Consider the following 15,344-nt stretch of genomic DNA (forward strand, 5'->3'; position numbering starts at 1 on the left):
CACACACGGTTCAGAGATCAGGAAGGAAATTGCACAGGGCTGAAACAGGCAAGTTCATGCATCAGCAATGGACTGTAGACAGCTGGTGCCATTCATACCTACATGGCCAGGTGGAGGGGCTACCTGGTTTGCAGAGATGTAGTTAATTCAGTCCTGGGTAGCTTGGTCACCTGGCTGGGACTACCAACAACACCCCATGGACGGGTGAAGGCAGCCTGTGCTCGCATACATTTTTCATGTGCAGCACAGAACAGCACGTATTTCAAGATGCTTTGTTTTCTAGGTGTTTAAAGTACTTGGCTCATCTTTCTCCAAGCTTGACTGATTCTGGTTACCAGCCATGCAGATCTTAAGGAAAGCTGTTGGCATCTGTGTGTCTGTATTACTGTTTGGAAGTCCATTCTTGAAGGTATTTCTTTGTCTTGGAGAGAGCAGGCAGAGCAGGAACTTCGTGTAGATTTTGTTTAATAGGTGCAAGCAATTTTTCAGTTCTTGACCATCCACTTTTGGCTCCTGCACAGAGAAGTTTAACAGCACTAGCCCTGCAAGGTCCTTAAAAGTAGCCTCTGAGAATGCAGGGTCTGCAAGATTGGGAGGAAAAATATATGGAGCACTTTTCCTATAACAAGAAACAAACTATCCTTCTCCAGCTCTGACTTCATGGCATCATCTTTGCTATCCTCCTTACCCTTGTCCTTTCCTTCCCATGCTTCAAAGCACAGGGTATGCCTGGTGACGACTCATCCCTGTCAGGGACCTCCCACATGCAAATAGAAACCCACACTTTTACAGTTACAACAGATCAACTGGCATGCAGATGCTTAATGAGGAAGTAAGTCAATTAAGTCCCCCTTCCACATTAAATTGATTGTCCATGCCATGCGACTCTGCCTGGCCACCCAATAAACTTCCTGTTCAACGGCTGCCAGAGCATCATGCAAACCACCTCTTCCCTCAGAGCAACATGAATGGCTGCATCTTTCCCCCACATCAGCAGCATTGTGGGGACCATGATTATTGCCTCTCAGTGACTCCTGAATAGACAGCCTCAGTTTACAAGTAAAGCAGAGAGGCTGTGTTTGCTTGCCTTGGAAACACAGAAAGCAAAGCTGTTTTCACTCTTCTCTCTTTCTTTTCCTCCAGTTTGCTCACCAAATGACATCCTGTGCAATACCTGTGCACCTCACTGTCTGCAGCTAACAGGTCGAATAACTCGACCTCTGTAAACAATTATTTTGCTGGTGCACAAGAGCACAGACTGGCTCACTGAGCATTGGTAGCTGTGCAGGGAGAACAGAAGCAAAAGCAGCAAGAATTATTTTAGTCTGTCCAGTCATCAGACTTGATACATAGAGAAAATCTGCTGGGCAAGACAACATGATTTAACATACCCAATTTTCTAAGCATAACTTCACTTAAAATGGAAAAGAAAGATTGGTCTCTCACTATCATGCATAGAAGAGAGGAAAAAAGAAGCAAGCCCCTAACAGAGCAAGGCTGAATCAGCCTGTGACTGCACAACTGCTGATGTGGACAGGTGTGCAGGAAGTATGTGCAACCTCTATACACAGGCACATGACCATGTATGTCTGACACCTATATAAACGTATGGTAACCACGCCTGTGCATGTGTTGACTTTCAAATGAATGTATATGAGTGCACACACTCAGACCAGGTGTAGCATGAACATTTTCAACCTGTTCATATGCCATCAGAATTGTGGAAGCTGCTGCCATTGCCACTGCCTCACCTGTATGCTCAGGTGCATACACTCCTTTTATGTGTGTGATCACACCCTGAGTGTGCTCTGTGAGAAATGCTTTTCACAGGATGCTGATTGTGCTGAGACTCTAAAGCAGTCACTTGCCTGTTTCCTTGACTCCAAGTCTTTTTCCCATTTGCACAAACCTGGAGATGGAAACTTCACTCTATCAATCACAAACCAGCTCAGAGGTACTTTTCTGAAAATACACAATATCTGCAGTTTATTTTTCAGTTTGGTATGGGGAAAGGGGGCAGGGGTTGTTCAAGCACAGACTTTTTTCTTTGACATGCATTCCATGGACAACTCAGGGCAGAAAGTCTCTAGTCCTTCACCAGCCGGTAGATGTGATGTTGGGCACCGTGGTCACTAGTTGATACTTCAAAAACATATGCTATGCACAGCAAGGTCTCCTGTGTGTCCCTGTTTGTCACAACCTAGACAGAAAAGGAGAAGAAGCTGAAATGGCAAACTGCTATTTCTCTGCTTACATATTCCAACACACTTAACATAAAGCAGAAGGTCAGTAAAAGACAAAGAGCAGAAAAGTGCAGGATTGATACACAGCTTGGCCCACACACCAAAGCACTTTTGCAGCCTCAGAACTACAATGCACTGAAGAGACAGGGAGGTGAGCAGAGACCACTGTGAGGAAAAGTCCACTGTGACCAAGCAGTGATCACATCAGTGGAAGCAGGTCCACCAGGTTCTCTACTTCCCACCCCTGGTGTTGCAGAGGGAAAGTGTTTCACAAAAAAAAAAGCTCTTTTTGCTCTGTTTGTTGGGTATAGAGGCCCCCCTGTGGCACACCCACTCCTGTTCACACATATATTGATATATCACAACCACAGGCTGTTATTTTCCTTCATCTGCTCCTGCTTGTCAATGGCAGACACAGAACACGAGGATTAGAGAGTATAATTCCTTTTACAGGAGACTTCCATACACTGTAGATGTTGGGAGAAGGATTGTTGCTAAACTCATGCATTCTTACAGAAGCTCCTTTTTTCCCTTTTTTTTTTCTATGGTCCCTCAGGACCCTTAGTGTCTCTGCAACGTGACTCTGTCAGCAGCATTGTGAAGGAGCAGTGTTGTCCTAGTTTCTGCAGCATGCACTGTGTGGCAGAGGCAAGAGAAATATTGCTCTCAGAACTCCTAGCTCAGCTTCCCTCTCTGTCACTACACAACTTCGCATATTCTTGTCACCTGAGTTTGTGCCATAGCTAAAGTTCTCTCCTGATGGAGGAGACAGATTTTTATCAGCAGTAGCACAAACTCAACTGCAGAAGAAAACCATTCCAGCTGGAGGCTTGTACTGTATCAAAGCCCAGTTGTTCTTGTGAAAACAGGAAGAAAATATCTGTTTTCAAACTTGCTTATTAATTTTAGTGGTCTGATTTTGATCTATTCTGTTTTCTTACTTCATGATTGGATTTGCAGTTGAAGTCCTTTCTTCTGCAAGATGTGGTGAGTTATACACATCCAGGTGTGCTAAGGCACCAGGCCCTTTTCTGAAAAATGGGCTCTGAAATCTTGGGAGTTCTAGATCCAGAGAAATGTGCGAAGCAAGACAAATTATGCTTGTGGGATTTAGAGGTATCTAAGCTCATTAAAGGGTCTAGAAAAAATATAATCAGACTTGCCTCAGAGGTGGTAGCAGGGACTGCGGACTACCAACATGCCTTATTATGTATTTTTCAGTTCCCCAGTGGGGAGTGGGAAATGCTCAGGCTGCTGCTCAGGGAGCAGCACTTTCATCTTGCACGGGACTTCAAGGTAGTGTATGCTAGCACCCACATGGGACATGCCTTCAGTGCCAGAAGATAAGGGAAAGACATGAGATTTCTCAAAACACAAGGCCCCTGAGGAAGTATAACTATGTCACAGCTTTTTTCTTAGAATTTATACGAAATGCTGGCCTGACTGAGGAATGAAACATGCAGAAGGCAGCTACAATGTTCCCCAGTATGGACTACAGCACACAGATCTCCCTGTCTCTGCTCCTCCCATGCTTTTGCTCATCTAAAAGAACTCTCAGCATTTATACTCCTTATTTCTTCCAGATGTTTAAGATCTTAATACAAACCTGAAAGAGTAAACTTCTTAATGCCTTGTGACGTGTATCATTAACCTTGTGTTTTATAGCTGATGTGTCTGAGACACAGAGCAGTGAAATGAGTTGCCTGCAGTTACCCAAGATCTTAAGAGAATGGAATGAAAACCACTTTGATTTCCAGTCTTTCATACAACCACCAGCATCTCTTCTACTTACCCAGCCTCACGTTCTCTGGGCAAAAATCTGTGATGCCTCTTATAGAGATGAACACAGAATTCAGTCCATTAGAAAAATGCACCTTTTAAGTTGTCTGCCCTCTTCCCAAATTTAGGCTGCAGCTGAGCCTGGAAAGGCTCCTGTTATAACAAAACACTAATGCAAATCTAATTGCTGTAGCCTTGTAATCCTGACCTATCTAGCAGTTGCAGTGATTCAGAAGGTGTCACAGAGCTTCTCCACAACATCCCCCTTCCTTTGCATGTCTCTATATTCTGTACAGGTCCTGAGGAAACTGCTTGCTTTCCACCCTAATATGGTCAGTGAAGAACTCTTCCCAAGAAAAATTTTATAGCCACTCAACAGTGCCCTTGTGGGTTTTTTTACCTTGCAAAAAGGGCCAGGGTACAGAAAGGACCTCAATATTTGTGAAATAGTGGAATAAGCATTTCCTTCACTGACTTTTTCATCATTCCCCTTCCTTTGTCTCTCTGCCTCATGAGCTCTCCCTTTATTTTTCGTTTTATCTCTCTCTCACCCAGGTTTCTCAAATTCTTTTGCAGCTCCTCCGCATCAGTTACTATCTCTAGAGCTCCATAAATGGTCTTGAAGTGCAATAGACATGAAAGACACTAAGTTCAATTAGATGCTGAGCTATAAAAGGAAATCTGCTTTGACTCTCAACAGTGAACTCCTGCATGGTGCTTACATGCTGCCAAGTTGCAACCGAAAACAGCTGAAATTCCCACCTGTAAGATAGTGAAGTTCTCCAGCACACTGTTCATCATGTACTTCTCGGGAAGGTGCTTGAGTTTATGGATGAAGTTGATCATGTATTCGCAGAGAGGGGAGCGGTGGATGCGGTAGGAATAGTGTCCGTTTTCATAGCGTGCATACTCTGTCTGTAAGGCAGAACACAAAAGGGGCACATGGGACTATGCTGGCACACCAGTGACACTATCACAAAAAGGGATTCAGAACAGAAAAACTAGAGTGGCACTTTTAAATAATTTTATGAACCACAGTACTTTGCACCAAGGTCAGTCCCCTTGAGTCCTCCAATTTCTTTGGCTTGATTTCTTGTTCTCTTTAGAATGGTGTGTTCCAGTTTCTGAGCAGCAAACCCTCAAGGCACTGTGAAAGTACCAATTGACACCTAGGCTACAGCCTGCATCTCTACTGGACAAACACTAGGTGTGAATAAACTGAAAAGGTTAATAACTACTGTCTTAGCAAGAGCAGGAAATAATGATAGTAATACTATGCTCAGGATGCTTGATAACTAAAAAAAGACTAAAGTCTTCTGGTACCTGTGTAAGAGAACATGGAATTTCTGCCCCCCTCTTAGGAAAGGGTCTGGCCAATGATACACAGAGGGATTTTTTTGCTCACATTCACATCTTAGCTCTTGTATATTTTATCTGCCTTTGAAGAAACTGAGGCCATATTCTATGATTTCACAGCAGACCCTTAAATACCTGTAACCCTCCTTCACCCCAGAAGCTTGGTCTTCCATGTGCACCATGACACCTTCTTTTAGCCCCTTTATCCCATCTGCAAATACTTAACCCAACTTCAGACATGCCTATCATGTGACTGTAAATGGCTCATGGGAAGGATGCACCTTGAACTGACTGCTGACATGAGAACAGCTGTGTTCTGCACATAGATGCTTCTGGTTCCTTGAGAAACAGGGCAGCAGGAGGCATGTCAAAGTAGCTCTCTTAGCAGCTGAATGTGGCATCAAAAAGAATTTCTTCAATGCCAGTTACATGCATAACCCAGTTATTTGCAGTTTCTGTGCTGCTGAAGGTGTAAGTGTATAACCTCTAGGTCTAATAAAACCATAAGACTATAGTCTGTAAATTATTACAGTCAAATTAATAGCTATTGTCTATAAATGATCTGTTTAAAAACACTGATGAGAGTGAGGTGTTGCTTATATGTTTTCACATTTCTTGACTACAAAACACATCTATGTTACCTAGCTTTCCTTTGCTTCCAAAAAAACCCAAAGAATCGGCAGAGCTAAGAGTCATATGTATTTACATCTCCTCAGAAATTGAGATTTAAGGGAAAAGTAGCAAACACTAGCAGATCTTCAGTGAAATCCTAGGACAAGGCCATTTTGCAGGCTGAGTGCTCTTATATCTACGACATCCATCTCCCTGACAAGAAGTATGAGATATATTTTGCCTTGAGATACAAAGGCAGGATGCAAATACTTGAAGTGACAAAACAGCAGCCAGAGGGAACCTCGCACCCAGGTGTCTGCTCCTTACCTCTACTTTCTCTACCACCTGTTTTCCAAAGGAACACACTTTGGTGGAACAGGTAATGACCATGTTTTCTGGGCTCTCATACTGGCTGGAAACACCATAGAAAGATCTGGATTCATCTTCAATATTGGTATTCAAATCAGCCTGCCAAAAAAAAGAAAAAAAAAATCAGATGGTTATCAATAGATGGTTGTGGCATTTTCTCACCATTAACTTGCATAACCAAGATAGTAAAATATTGGGAGTATCCCCAGCTCCTTAAGCAGACCACTGAGCATTGAGCAAGCAGGGGAAATCTGAAAAATATTGAATAAAATCCTATTTCCACTTCAGAAAATGGTGTGGATTTGCATACACATTGGGGAAATCTGGTGGAATATCCTCCTAACATTAAAAACATATGACATGGCTTGGAGGTACTCACAAAGCATGTGGAGAGCAGACTGCAGAGACAGAGCAGTGCAACAGATGGACTAGACTGGGCTGACTCACCAAGGAAGGAAAATAATGGTAAAGCAACAGTAATAAAGTTTTTCCACCCTAGGAACGTAGGGAAGGGAAAAGAAACAGCAGGGAAAAGGAATATGTGAGTACACACACACATCAGGCTCAGGTACTACGATGTAAAGAATGTAAATAGACAGGATGCAACATAAGGAATGTAGGTTACTGTAGATGGATCCAGCCCAGTTTCAACTGAATTCAAACCTGTCTCCAGTAGCAGACAGTTTTCAAATGTGGGTGCCTAAGACTGGCCAACTGAAGCCTCCTGTTGGGACACAACTCCTAAAAATCCTGGCTGGCTGAAGCTTCCACCAGGGGTCATTCCAACCACAGTTATGAAACCAGTGGCGGTTTCCTTAAGCTCTAGAAAGACTACGGGTGTGAGGGAATGCCCAGCTCAGCTTCCTTCCCTTCAAAACTGAAAGGGTAGAGCTTCTCTGTGCTCCACAAGCCCAGGTGCTAATTTAGATCAGTGTAAAAGCAAGATCAGTTCCCATAGGCTGCTCCAGAGCATATTATTCTCCCAGCTGAGCCAAGGGAAGAGGAAACTGAGGAGTGTTCCTGCTACAGTGAACATAGTGTGACTAGGACAGCATTAGATGCCATTCTTAGCAGGGTTTTCTTAACCAATGTCAGTGAAGAGATTTTTTATTTGAGATCTAGAGCAGCACTAAATACAAGCAATGTGGTAGAACTGGACCACCACAATAATGAATAGCCCTCTTTCTTTGCCATGCAAAATACCTGTCTCTTATCTGCCATGAGATAATAAATACACTTAGTTTAGTTGTCTTAAGGAGCAACTTTACAAAAGGTTTAGGTCAGTCTAGAAAGTGACAGTCAAGTTTTCTACCCTTCTGTAAACACGTGAGCTTGCTGCTGCCTTTGTGGCACCACAAAAGATGAGGCCACAAAGATTGTCTATTTTCATAGCAACACATACTCAAGTTGGCTTGAGTCTCTTGAGAAACTGCACCTCAGAGTTGTACTTTGATGATACCAGGCTGGTCCTGACCCCAAGAGAGAACAGTCTCACTCTTCCAGAGCAGCTTCCCCATTCCTGCTGTACTGACATACATTTCTGGAGCTGCATTACAAGGCTCTCTAAGGAATTGCTCAGTTAGTTCTCAATGGGATCAGTTCCCTGGTCTGATTCAGAAACACTTGAATGTGCTCAAACAAAGAATGTGTGTTGGGAGGATAGGTGGCAACAGGGATAGCAAAAGGCAGGACAGCTTATTCTAGTGAATTATTATGGCCATGCTGAAGACCTCAATATGAAATAATTGTATCTATGCAGCTACTTTCCAAAAGTACCTGTATTAGAGAACAGCAGTACTACTCCATTCTGGTTTAGGTTTTTATTAACTTACTGTAATACTGTAATACTCATTTCCATGTCAATGTAACTAACTGTTGTTTATTTCACTCACACTCCAATATCTCAATAAAGATTAATTTCCTGCCTTGTCCAGAGAGGAACTAGACTAGGAGTCCTTCACAATATTTTTCAGCTATTTCCCTTGGGAGTGATAAACACAATGTATGGACTCGATTCCGCTCTTCCAAAGAAATTGCCCCACTAAGTCAGAAAGAACAAAGGGTCAAGGCTAGAGAGGCTTGGTCAGGCCACTGCTACATAAACACAGCAGAGATTCTCACTGCAGCACCAGACAAACATTTTCAGGGTCTCACTAGTAAAGTTAAGGTTACATTTTTCAAAAGACTCACTGGTAGAATTAAAAAATAAAAGCACTCAATGCGAGGCAAAGCAGAAAGGTGCTAGTTCCACTTTATGAGAAAGGCTTCACTAGCCCTCAGAAGCCACTCTAGGTTCATCCACACTTTGACAAGCTTCCCATTAGAAGGCCAGACTAGAATTTCACAGCCAATTAACATCCAATTAATCAACATTAATGGCAAAACTATGGTAATACTGTTTGAATTAAGGAGGCATCACCATTCACTGACATTATATACAACCAGGTTCCTGGAAGCCCTGTTGCAGTGGAGCACTGGGATCATGTTGGAAGTTCCTCACATTTACACTGCACTTTTAATTTTAAAGCTTGTCCCATATTGTGGGCTAGGACGGTCAGACATGGAGTGATCAGTCACCAAGAGCTGCGTACCCACCTCCTGTCACATTTGCAGGTCTCATAAACATACACACATGGAATTTCAGCAACTCAGGGAATGACAGTAGCAGCTTGCTGGGGACTTCAGTTCATGTTTGCAGGAGAATGGAGCTGGAGCACACCAGACACTGCTGGCCTTACAGTTACAGCTTTTTCACTTATTTACAGCTGCTAGTTCCCACCTCCTCAAGGCACAGTCCCTGTACCAGAGATAATTTAGCACGCACGTTTCTGCTCTTGAACTATTTGCAACCTGTTTTATAAAATGGCAATGTTGTATATGTATACAAGACAAAGAACAACTCAGGAGTGGAACTCCAAGCTCTTAGCTTTCCCTGCTGTGGAAATGATTACCTCTTGAAGGAAGACATGGCAGAAGATCGAGGAAGAACACTGTAATCTGCATAGCCAAATTAACTTTTAAATGTGAACTGGACACTGGGGTAAATCAGAAAGGATGCAGTTAAACTTCCCATGATTGCATGAGGACAAGACCATAATGACCAGAAGAGCGACTGCATTTAGGTTAACATCTAAAACACTACAGCTAGATTCCTATGCCTAGATTCATGCCTAGATTCCTATGAGCTCCTCACAACACCTAGACCATCAGGACTATATTGTTTCACTAAAGAAAACCTTGTGTCGCAGCACATTCAGTGCTGGAGCGAGCACCTGAGGTGAGCAGAGACAGGTCTGACTTACTGTGTCCAGTATACTCCACCCTGAAAAGATGCAAGGAAGTAATAGTGACTATGAGTCAAAGGAAATTTATCTTCCCAGAACTCCATCAAGCAGGAGGCCTAATCTTCACTTTATAGCCTGGGAATGAATAGAATTTTTAAATATGTAACTGGATGTGACTAGAACCCAGGTGCCTCAACTCCTCTCTGGCAAATGCCCTAATATGTCCAACAACAGAGTCCTAAATACGTCCTTTACCCCAACCTAGGCAGCCAAAGGAGACATAGGCAGGATTTAGGAAAGTCTCACTGAGGGGGCTGAGCTGCCTGGCCCCCCAGGCTGCTGTGGGTAGAACTGCGGGGGAAGCAGCAGCATTCAGGCTGTTGGGTGGTGTCCAGCATTCAACAGCTGTTCTCAGTCTCTTTTACAGGCAAAGGTAGAAGATCAAATAAATGAGGCATATTACAAGCTAAATCTGAGTTATGAGCCACCAACTGGACCATGCTACTTTATCTGACTAAGTCAGGGTTCTTGCTTTTTGTCCAAGTTCCAGAAGCAAAAACCTGTGCACACTCTGGCATAGCAGAAATCTGATGTGTCTGGGATGTGTTCAACTTGCTGTGCAAGCTCAGCACAGATGACACACTTATCCATAGCTTGTCTGATGACTTCCAAACATGCTGAAACTACAATCACTGAGACATCTGTGATACAGCGTATCTCATATACTCACATACTGCATTAAAGAGTGAATCTGTCTGCTTGGGGTGAAACATCTGAGATTTCCTCCTTTCCAGAGAAGTAAGCAGAATGCTTAATTACCTAGAAGATTTCTAGATAGAAGAAATTTGTTCTGGGAAGAGCATAGTAGCCCTCCACAAGCTAAAATGCTGCTCTCTCCCCTCCATCTCTGGAAAAGATTCTTTGAAAATTCCTCAGCAATTCAGTCTTTATATCTGCCTTTCGCTGACAATAATCTCTACACTGTTGAACACTGTGGGGGGACAATTTTGTTGGAAGAAGTGCCATTGGCAGAGTTCCCTTACATAAGGCAGCAATTGAAGGTGGTGCTGGTTGTGGCAGGTGAAATTAATGTGTGCAAAAATCATAAAACTCCCTGTTTCTAGCTGCTGTCTGGTTTGCTACCTCAGGAGTACCAAGAACAGAATGGATGTGAAGACCAAATTGTCATTCCTTGCTCTCCAGGCAGTTTCAGGATTGAAAGCATCCAGTGGGCAAAGAAGGGTGCTGAGAGCAATTTGCACTCCTGCTGTTTTGACTGGATTTGCTTGTGACAGGAGAGAAGCCAAGTGCAGGACGGCAGTTTCCAGCCAACCCCTTCAGCACTTTCCCACAAAAGTATATTCCATTTAGCTGAAAGAAGATGCTCAGTGATTTGACTGCCTATCACCAAGAAGAAATTACTACATACATTCTGCATAGGCAGGACAGGGATCCCAAGAAATTCCTCTAATTCATGTCTCTGCAGATGGCTGCTCTGTGCAAAGTACTACCTGTCCTGAATTCCTGATTTGTCACTTTCCTTCTGTCTTCCATGCAGAGTCTCACAACTTCTGAAAGTTCCAAGATGCAAGTGCACCATTCTAATAGCGTGCAAAGCCCTGAGAACGCCTCTTCCCCAAACTATTAATAACGATCCATATAGGAGGAGTTCACAGGGAGAAGCAAGGAACAGGTGGCAGAGATAATATTAGCCTGGAAAAGAGCAGGGCTGCCACTGCCCATGTGTTGGGAGGCTGATGTCTCACATTCATTGTCGTGTGCTAGAATGCACTTGGAGCACAGAGAAATGTCACACAGATGTCATATACAATTTGCTAACCCAAGTGCAAAAATCAGTTAATTGTACCAAATTTCCAATGCCAAAATCAAGAAAGAATTGCAAACACTGCAACACTGCTTATGTTTCAAACTCATCAGCTGTTAACTCTTAGCTACTGCATAGATCATTTAAAGCACCTTTGAACAAACATGAACATCTCTTTCTCAGTCATACTAGATCCTCAGTGCTACCACAGAGGTCAAGAAATCTCAACCCTGGTGTTTAGAATTAGGCTTCTGGCACACAACAGATCATCTAGAACATTCAGTGGTTACTGTAGCAATGGCACGTTCATGCCTCAGGTTTTTCAAGCTTAAAACTGCAGATACACAACCAAAACTTACTCATTCCTTGGCTTTTTAAAAGTCTTTGTCACCTCCAACCACAACTCCAACTCAGAACTTCTGAAAAATCAATCATATCTTCATGTCTCAAAACATCCCTTGAAGTATTTAATTCTACTCACCATTTTATCCTAAAATTATGCTATAAATTCAATGGTGTAGTAATTGCTTTATCCAATACATCTTTGAATATCAACAGCATATTTGTCCAGAGCTATCAGGCAGCAAAATGAAAAAGTACCCCAGCACACACTGCTATGCAAGTAGGAAAATGCAGAGGAATATAAAAAATTTCTGCTGAAATCTAATTTTCTTCCTTTTTTGTTTTTAATCATATTTCCTTATCTGTGAAAAGTGTTTGTTTCTTTGTTTGTTTGCTTCTTTAAAGTCTTAGAAGCTTTCATTTAACTTGACTTGTAACTTTGCCTATTTCTAAGTGACAAGCTTTAATGTTGCAACCAATAAACCCTGATGTTAACTCCAGATAGGATTCAGCAATGCAAGGGTACCAAAAAAAGAATCAGTCAAAATATTAAACCAAGCCCAGAAATATTTCTGTCTTTGTAAGTATAGAGTTGCAGAGCCCCACCACATTGTGCACACATTGGAGTAAAGATGTTTCAAGTCCTATGTCACATCTCTTTAATCAAGCCAAATTCCAGTGAGCTGATACCCTCTGAACACTGGACACCTCACATGGGAACAGAAAGAGCTCAACTTGATGACATGCCACCATCTAAATCTTTCAAAACCCTGATAGAGGTTGGTCTGACATAGTGCATAGGCCACATTTATACTTCTGGTATTAAAAACCAAGTTACCACAATCCCCAAACTGAGCCACAAAAGCAGAAAAGCACACTGTCAATTTTGATAAATAAAACCACAGTTGCTCCAGATCACAATTTCATGACTTCTCTCTCTTTGAGTCAAGGAGTTCAAAGTGTTTCATTCTCTCTATGTAACATCTCCCTCTAATCTCTTCCTTTTGGTTCTTGGAACTTCCAAAGCACAAAAGGCAATCAATACCTTTCAAAGGGTGCCCTGTCAAAGGATAAGCTTCTCAGCAAGGTGCTGTTTTCTCTCCCAGCCAGAACAGAGCTGATGTTTCACCTTTTGTTTTGAGCACCCCAGGCAGGCTTTGTTGTACTTTGCCAGGAGCTAATCCCATGAAGGGCCCAGATCAGTAGCACAGAGACTGCAGGTAATAAAATTATGTATCCCCAAAAATCATCAGCAACCAATGCTCTAGGCACAGGCACTTGAGAGGAAGACTGCCAGCCAACATTCTCCAACTCATTTCTGGAAAGTCTAGGCTTGGGACAGCTGGGAAGTTGCATCTCAAGGCACTTAACTCTTCTTTCTGAATGCACCAGTCAGGAGGAGGCTTTCTAGCACCACTTTGTATGAAGGGAATGAGATATAAAAGCTCGTTTTTCACCATCTCACTCTGACCTGAGGTTGAATAATGTGGTAAACTCAAGGTGAAAGGCTCCAAATCCCATTACACATTCCCTCAGCCATCTACTGTACAACTGCCCTGAGCTGCTATTATTTTTAATTTTGTAATTCTTATGATAATATCGATCACCAAAGCTATTTTGTTTGTACCTTGAAGCACAATAGCAAACTTTTTGCAAATTTCAGTTAAATCACAAAAATCCAATTGAGTGAGTAAGCTTTTGCCAGGCTGATTTCTGCCGATTTACCAGAAGTCATTTCAGTAATGTATTATCAGCATAATCCAATTTCATTATATGTTTCTCTTATCTTTTCACTCGGCCAGCAGTAAGTATGCATCTGTAAATTATTAGTACTTGGATAATACAAAATGCAGCTACAGAGACAGGAGAAGAGATGGAAAAGTATTGCTTCTGACTGAGGAGTTACACAACACTGAGAGAAGTGAATGCATAAAAGTGCAGAGAATAATTTCCTCTGAATTCTTTACTTATACACAGATAAAAATTCTAGAGGGCCCAAGTCACCATTAGCAAATCTGCAGACAGTAGTCAAGAACAACTCTACAGATGGACAATGTGAAAGACACATCTTGCTGCAGGCCAGAAAGTGTGCCTTGTGGGGTCAAGAAAAGTGACAGTTGTGGCTGAATTCAGTTGCCTACACAGGGAAAAATTTGCTGGGAGGCAGCAGTTTTCTAACAGCCAGCTAGGTCACAGCTTTTAAAGTGAGAAACTTCATAGCAAATGGGTACCCTACAAAGGGCCCTTCTCTTACCCAAAATTTGACAAGGAAGAAGGCATTAGCTGGCCCCCTTTCAAAGAGCTCCTTCAGGCCCCCCTTCTTCTCAGGGAACTTGTCATAGATCTGCCGGATATCCACTGCCTCGAGGTAGGGATCATTGTAGCTGGGGCTTGACTGCCCAATGTGCACAAACAGGTGTTTGTTATACTGCAAGAAGAGGAAAAACACAGCATTAGAAAATTGTTCAAGACCATTCAGTACATACTGTACATCCATTGTCCTTCACAGAAGACTACTGGAAGTCAATGAAGATTTGATAGCATTTTCTAAAAGAGCAGAAGAAATCAATAGAAATATCTCTGCTAATACCAGCTCATGCTGTTCTTTCCTTCCTATCAATACATTCATGCTCCTTCCTTCTCTGAAACACTGTTGTTGGGTGTTTTCTTCCTATATTCACTCCTAAATCATTGTCTCGTGCTGCTGCCATACAGTCTGAAATAACCTGAAACACAAAGTGTTACCTGTGACAGGACACTCAGTCCAACATTGATGCTCCTGTCCTATGAAGAGCCTGAAAGCCCACAGCAGATAAATCCCAGGCAAATAAAACTATCTTTTCTGAGCTTTCCTATCTCAGCCCATCACCAGAGCACATTTCAAGACGCAGAATCAAAATGTTTAGTGAGAGACACAAATCCTACTACTTCCATTTCATAGGTGGGCACCGTGGAAACACATTGATGCAAATTAATCACAGTTGCCACCAATTTTAAGTTCTCAGCATACCAGAGAAACAAATGGCTTTATGTGATCTTAGCAACTTCTGATTTTCGTTCTGTATTGGAGTCTATCTAACAAGGCTGGACAGGACAGCCAAAATAGCTTGGCAGGGGCTTATGACCTCAGTGCCTTGGGCTCTGCTGTATGAATGCCCATGACCCTGCACAGGGAGGCCAGAAGCACATTGCACAGATCTGGTTCTATCATACTTATCCTCTAAGAGGAGGGTATCTCCTGTTTCCCAAGGATGCCTTTCTATTCTCTGAAGAGCAATGAAGCGTGTCCATACACACAGAGTAGTATAACACATCCATGATGAACAGGACCTGTCCAAAGATGCAAAATTAATGAGGGGTGGAAGCAAGGTGTGTTTCTTACTGTGTCTTGGTCTTGTTGTTGTTCCAAGAATGCAGAGAACTCTAACATCCAAAGTTTGGAGCTAGCAACCCTTCGTCCTTGCCAAGCTGGTGCTGACGGGGAAGGTGAGAGGCCAGCAGGAGACTCAAACCCTAAGCACACAGGATTTATAA

The 15,344-nt window shown here is 42.6% G+C and overlaps 1 protein-coding gene across 2 annotated transcripts in view; it reads right to left on the reverse strand.

Moving 5' to 3' along the window:
- Window positions 1–1,955: 1,955 nt before the first annotated feature.
- Window positions 1,956–15,344, reverse strand: part of TEAD4 (TEA domain transcription factor 4) — a 51,140-nt gene continuing 37,751 nt past the window's right edge. For both annotated transcript variants that reach the window (XM_088159169.1, XM_088159170.1), the window contains 5 exons: window positions 15,193–15,323; window positions 14,065–14,238; window positions 6,318–6,458; window positions 4,785–4,937; window positions 1,956–2,200 (listed from right to left, as the gene is read on the reverse strand). In XM_088159169.1, coding sequence (XP_088015295.1) covers window positions 2,087–2,200; window positions 4,785–4,937; window positions 6,318–6,458; window positions 14,065–14,238; window positions 15,193–15,323 — 713 coding nt within the window. In that variant the 3' untranslated portion in view covers window positions 1,956–2,086. The remainder of the gene's footprint in view (window positions 2,201–4,784; window positions 4,938–6,317; window positions 6,459–14,064; window positions 14,239–15,192; window positions 15,324–15,344) is intronic.

Source organism: Sturnus vulgaris, chromosome 2, assembly GCF_052056855.1.
Source record: "Sturnus vulgaris isolate bStuVul1 chromosome 2, bStuVul1.hap1, whole genome shotgun sequence".
Lineage (NCBI taxonomy): Eukaryota > Metazoa > Chordata > Aves > Passeriformes > Sturnidae > Sturnus > Sturnus vulgaris.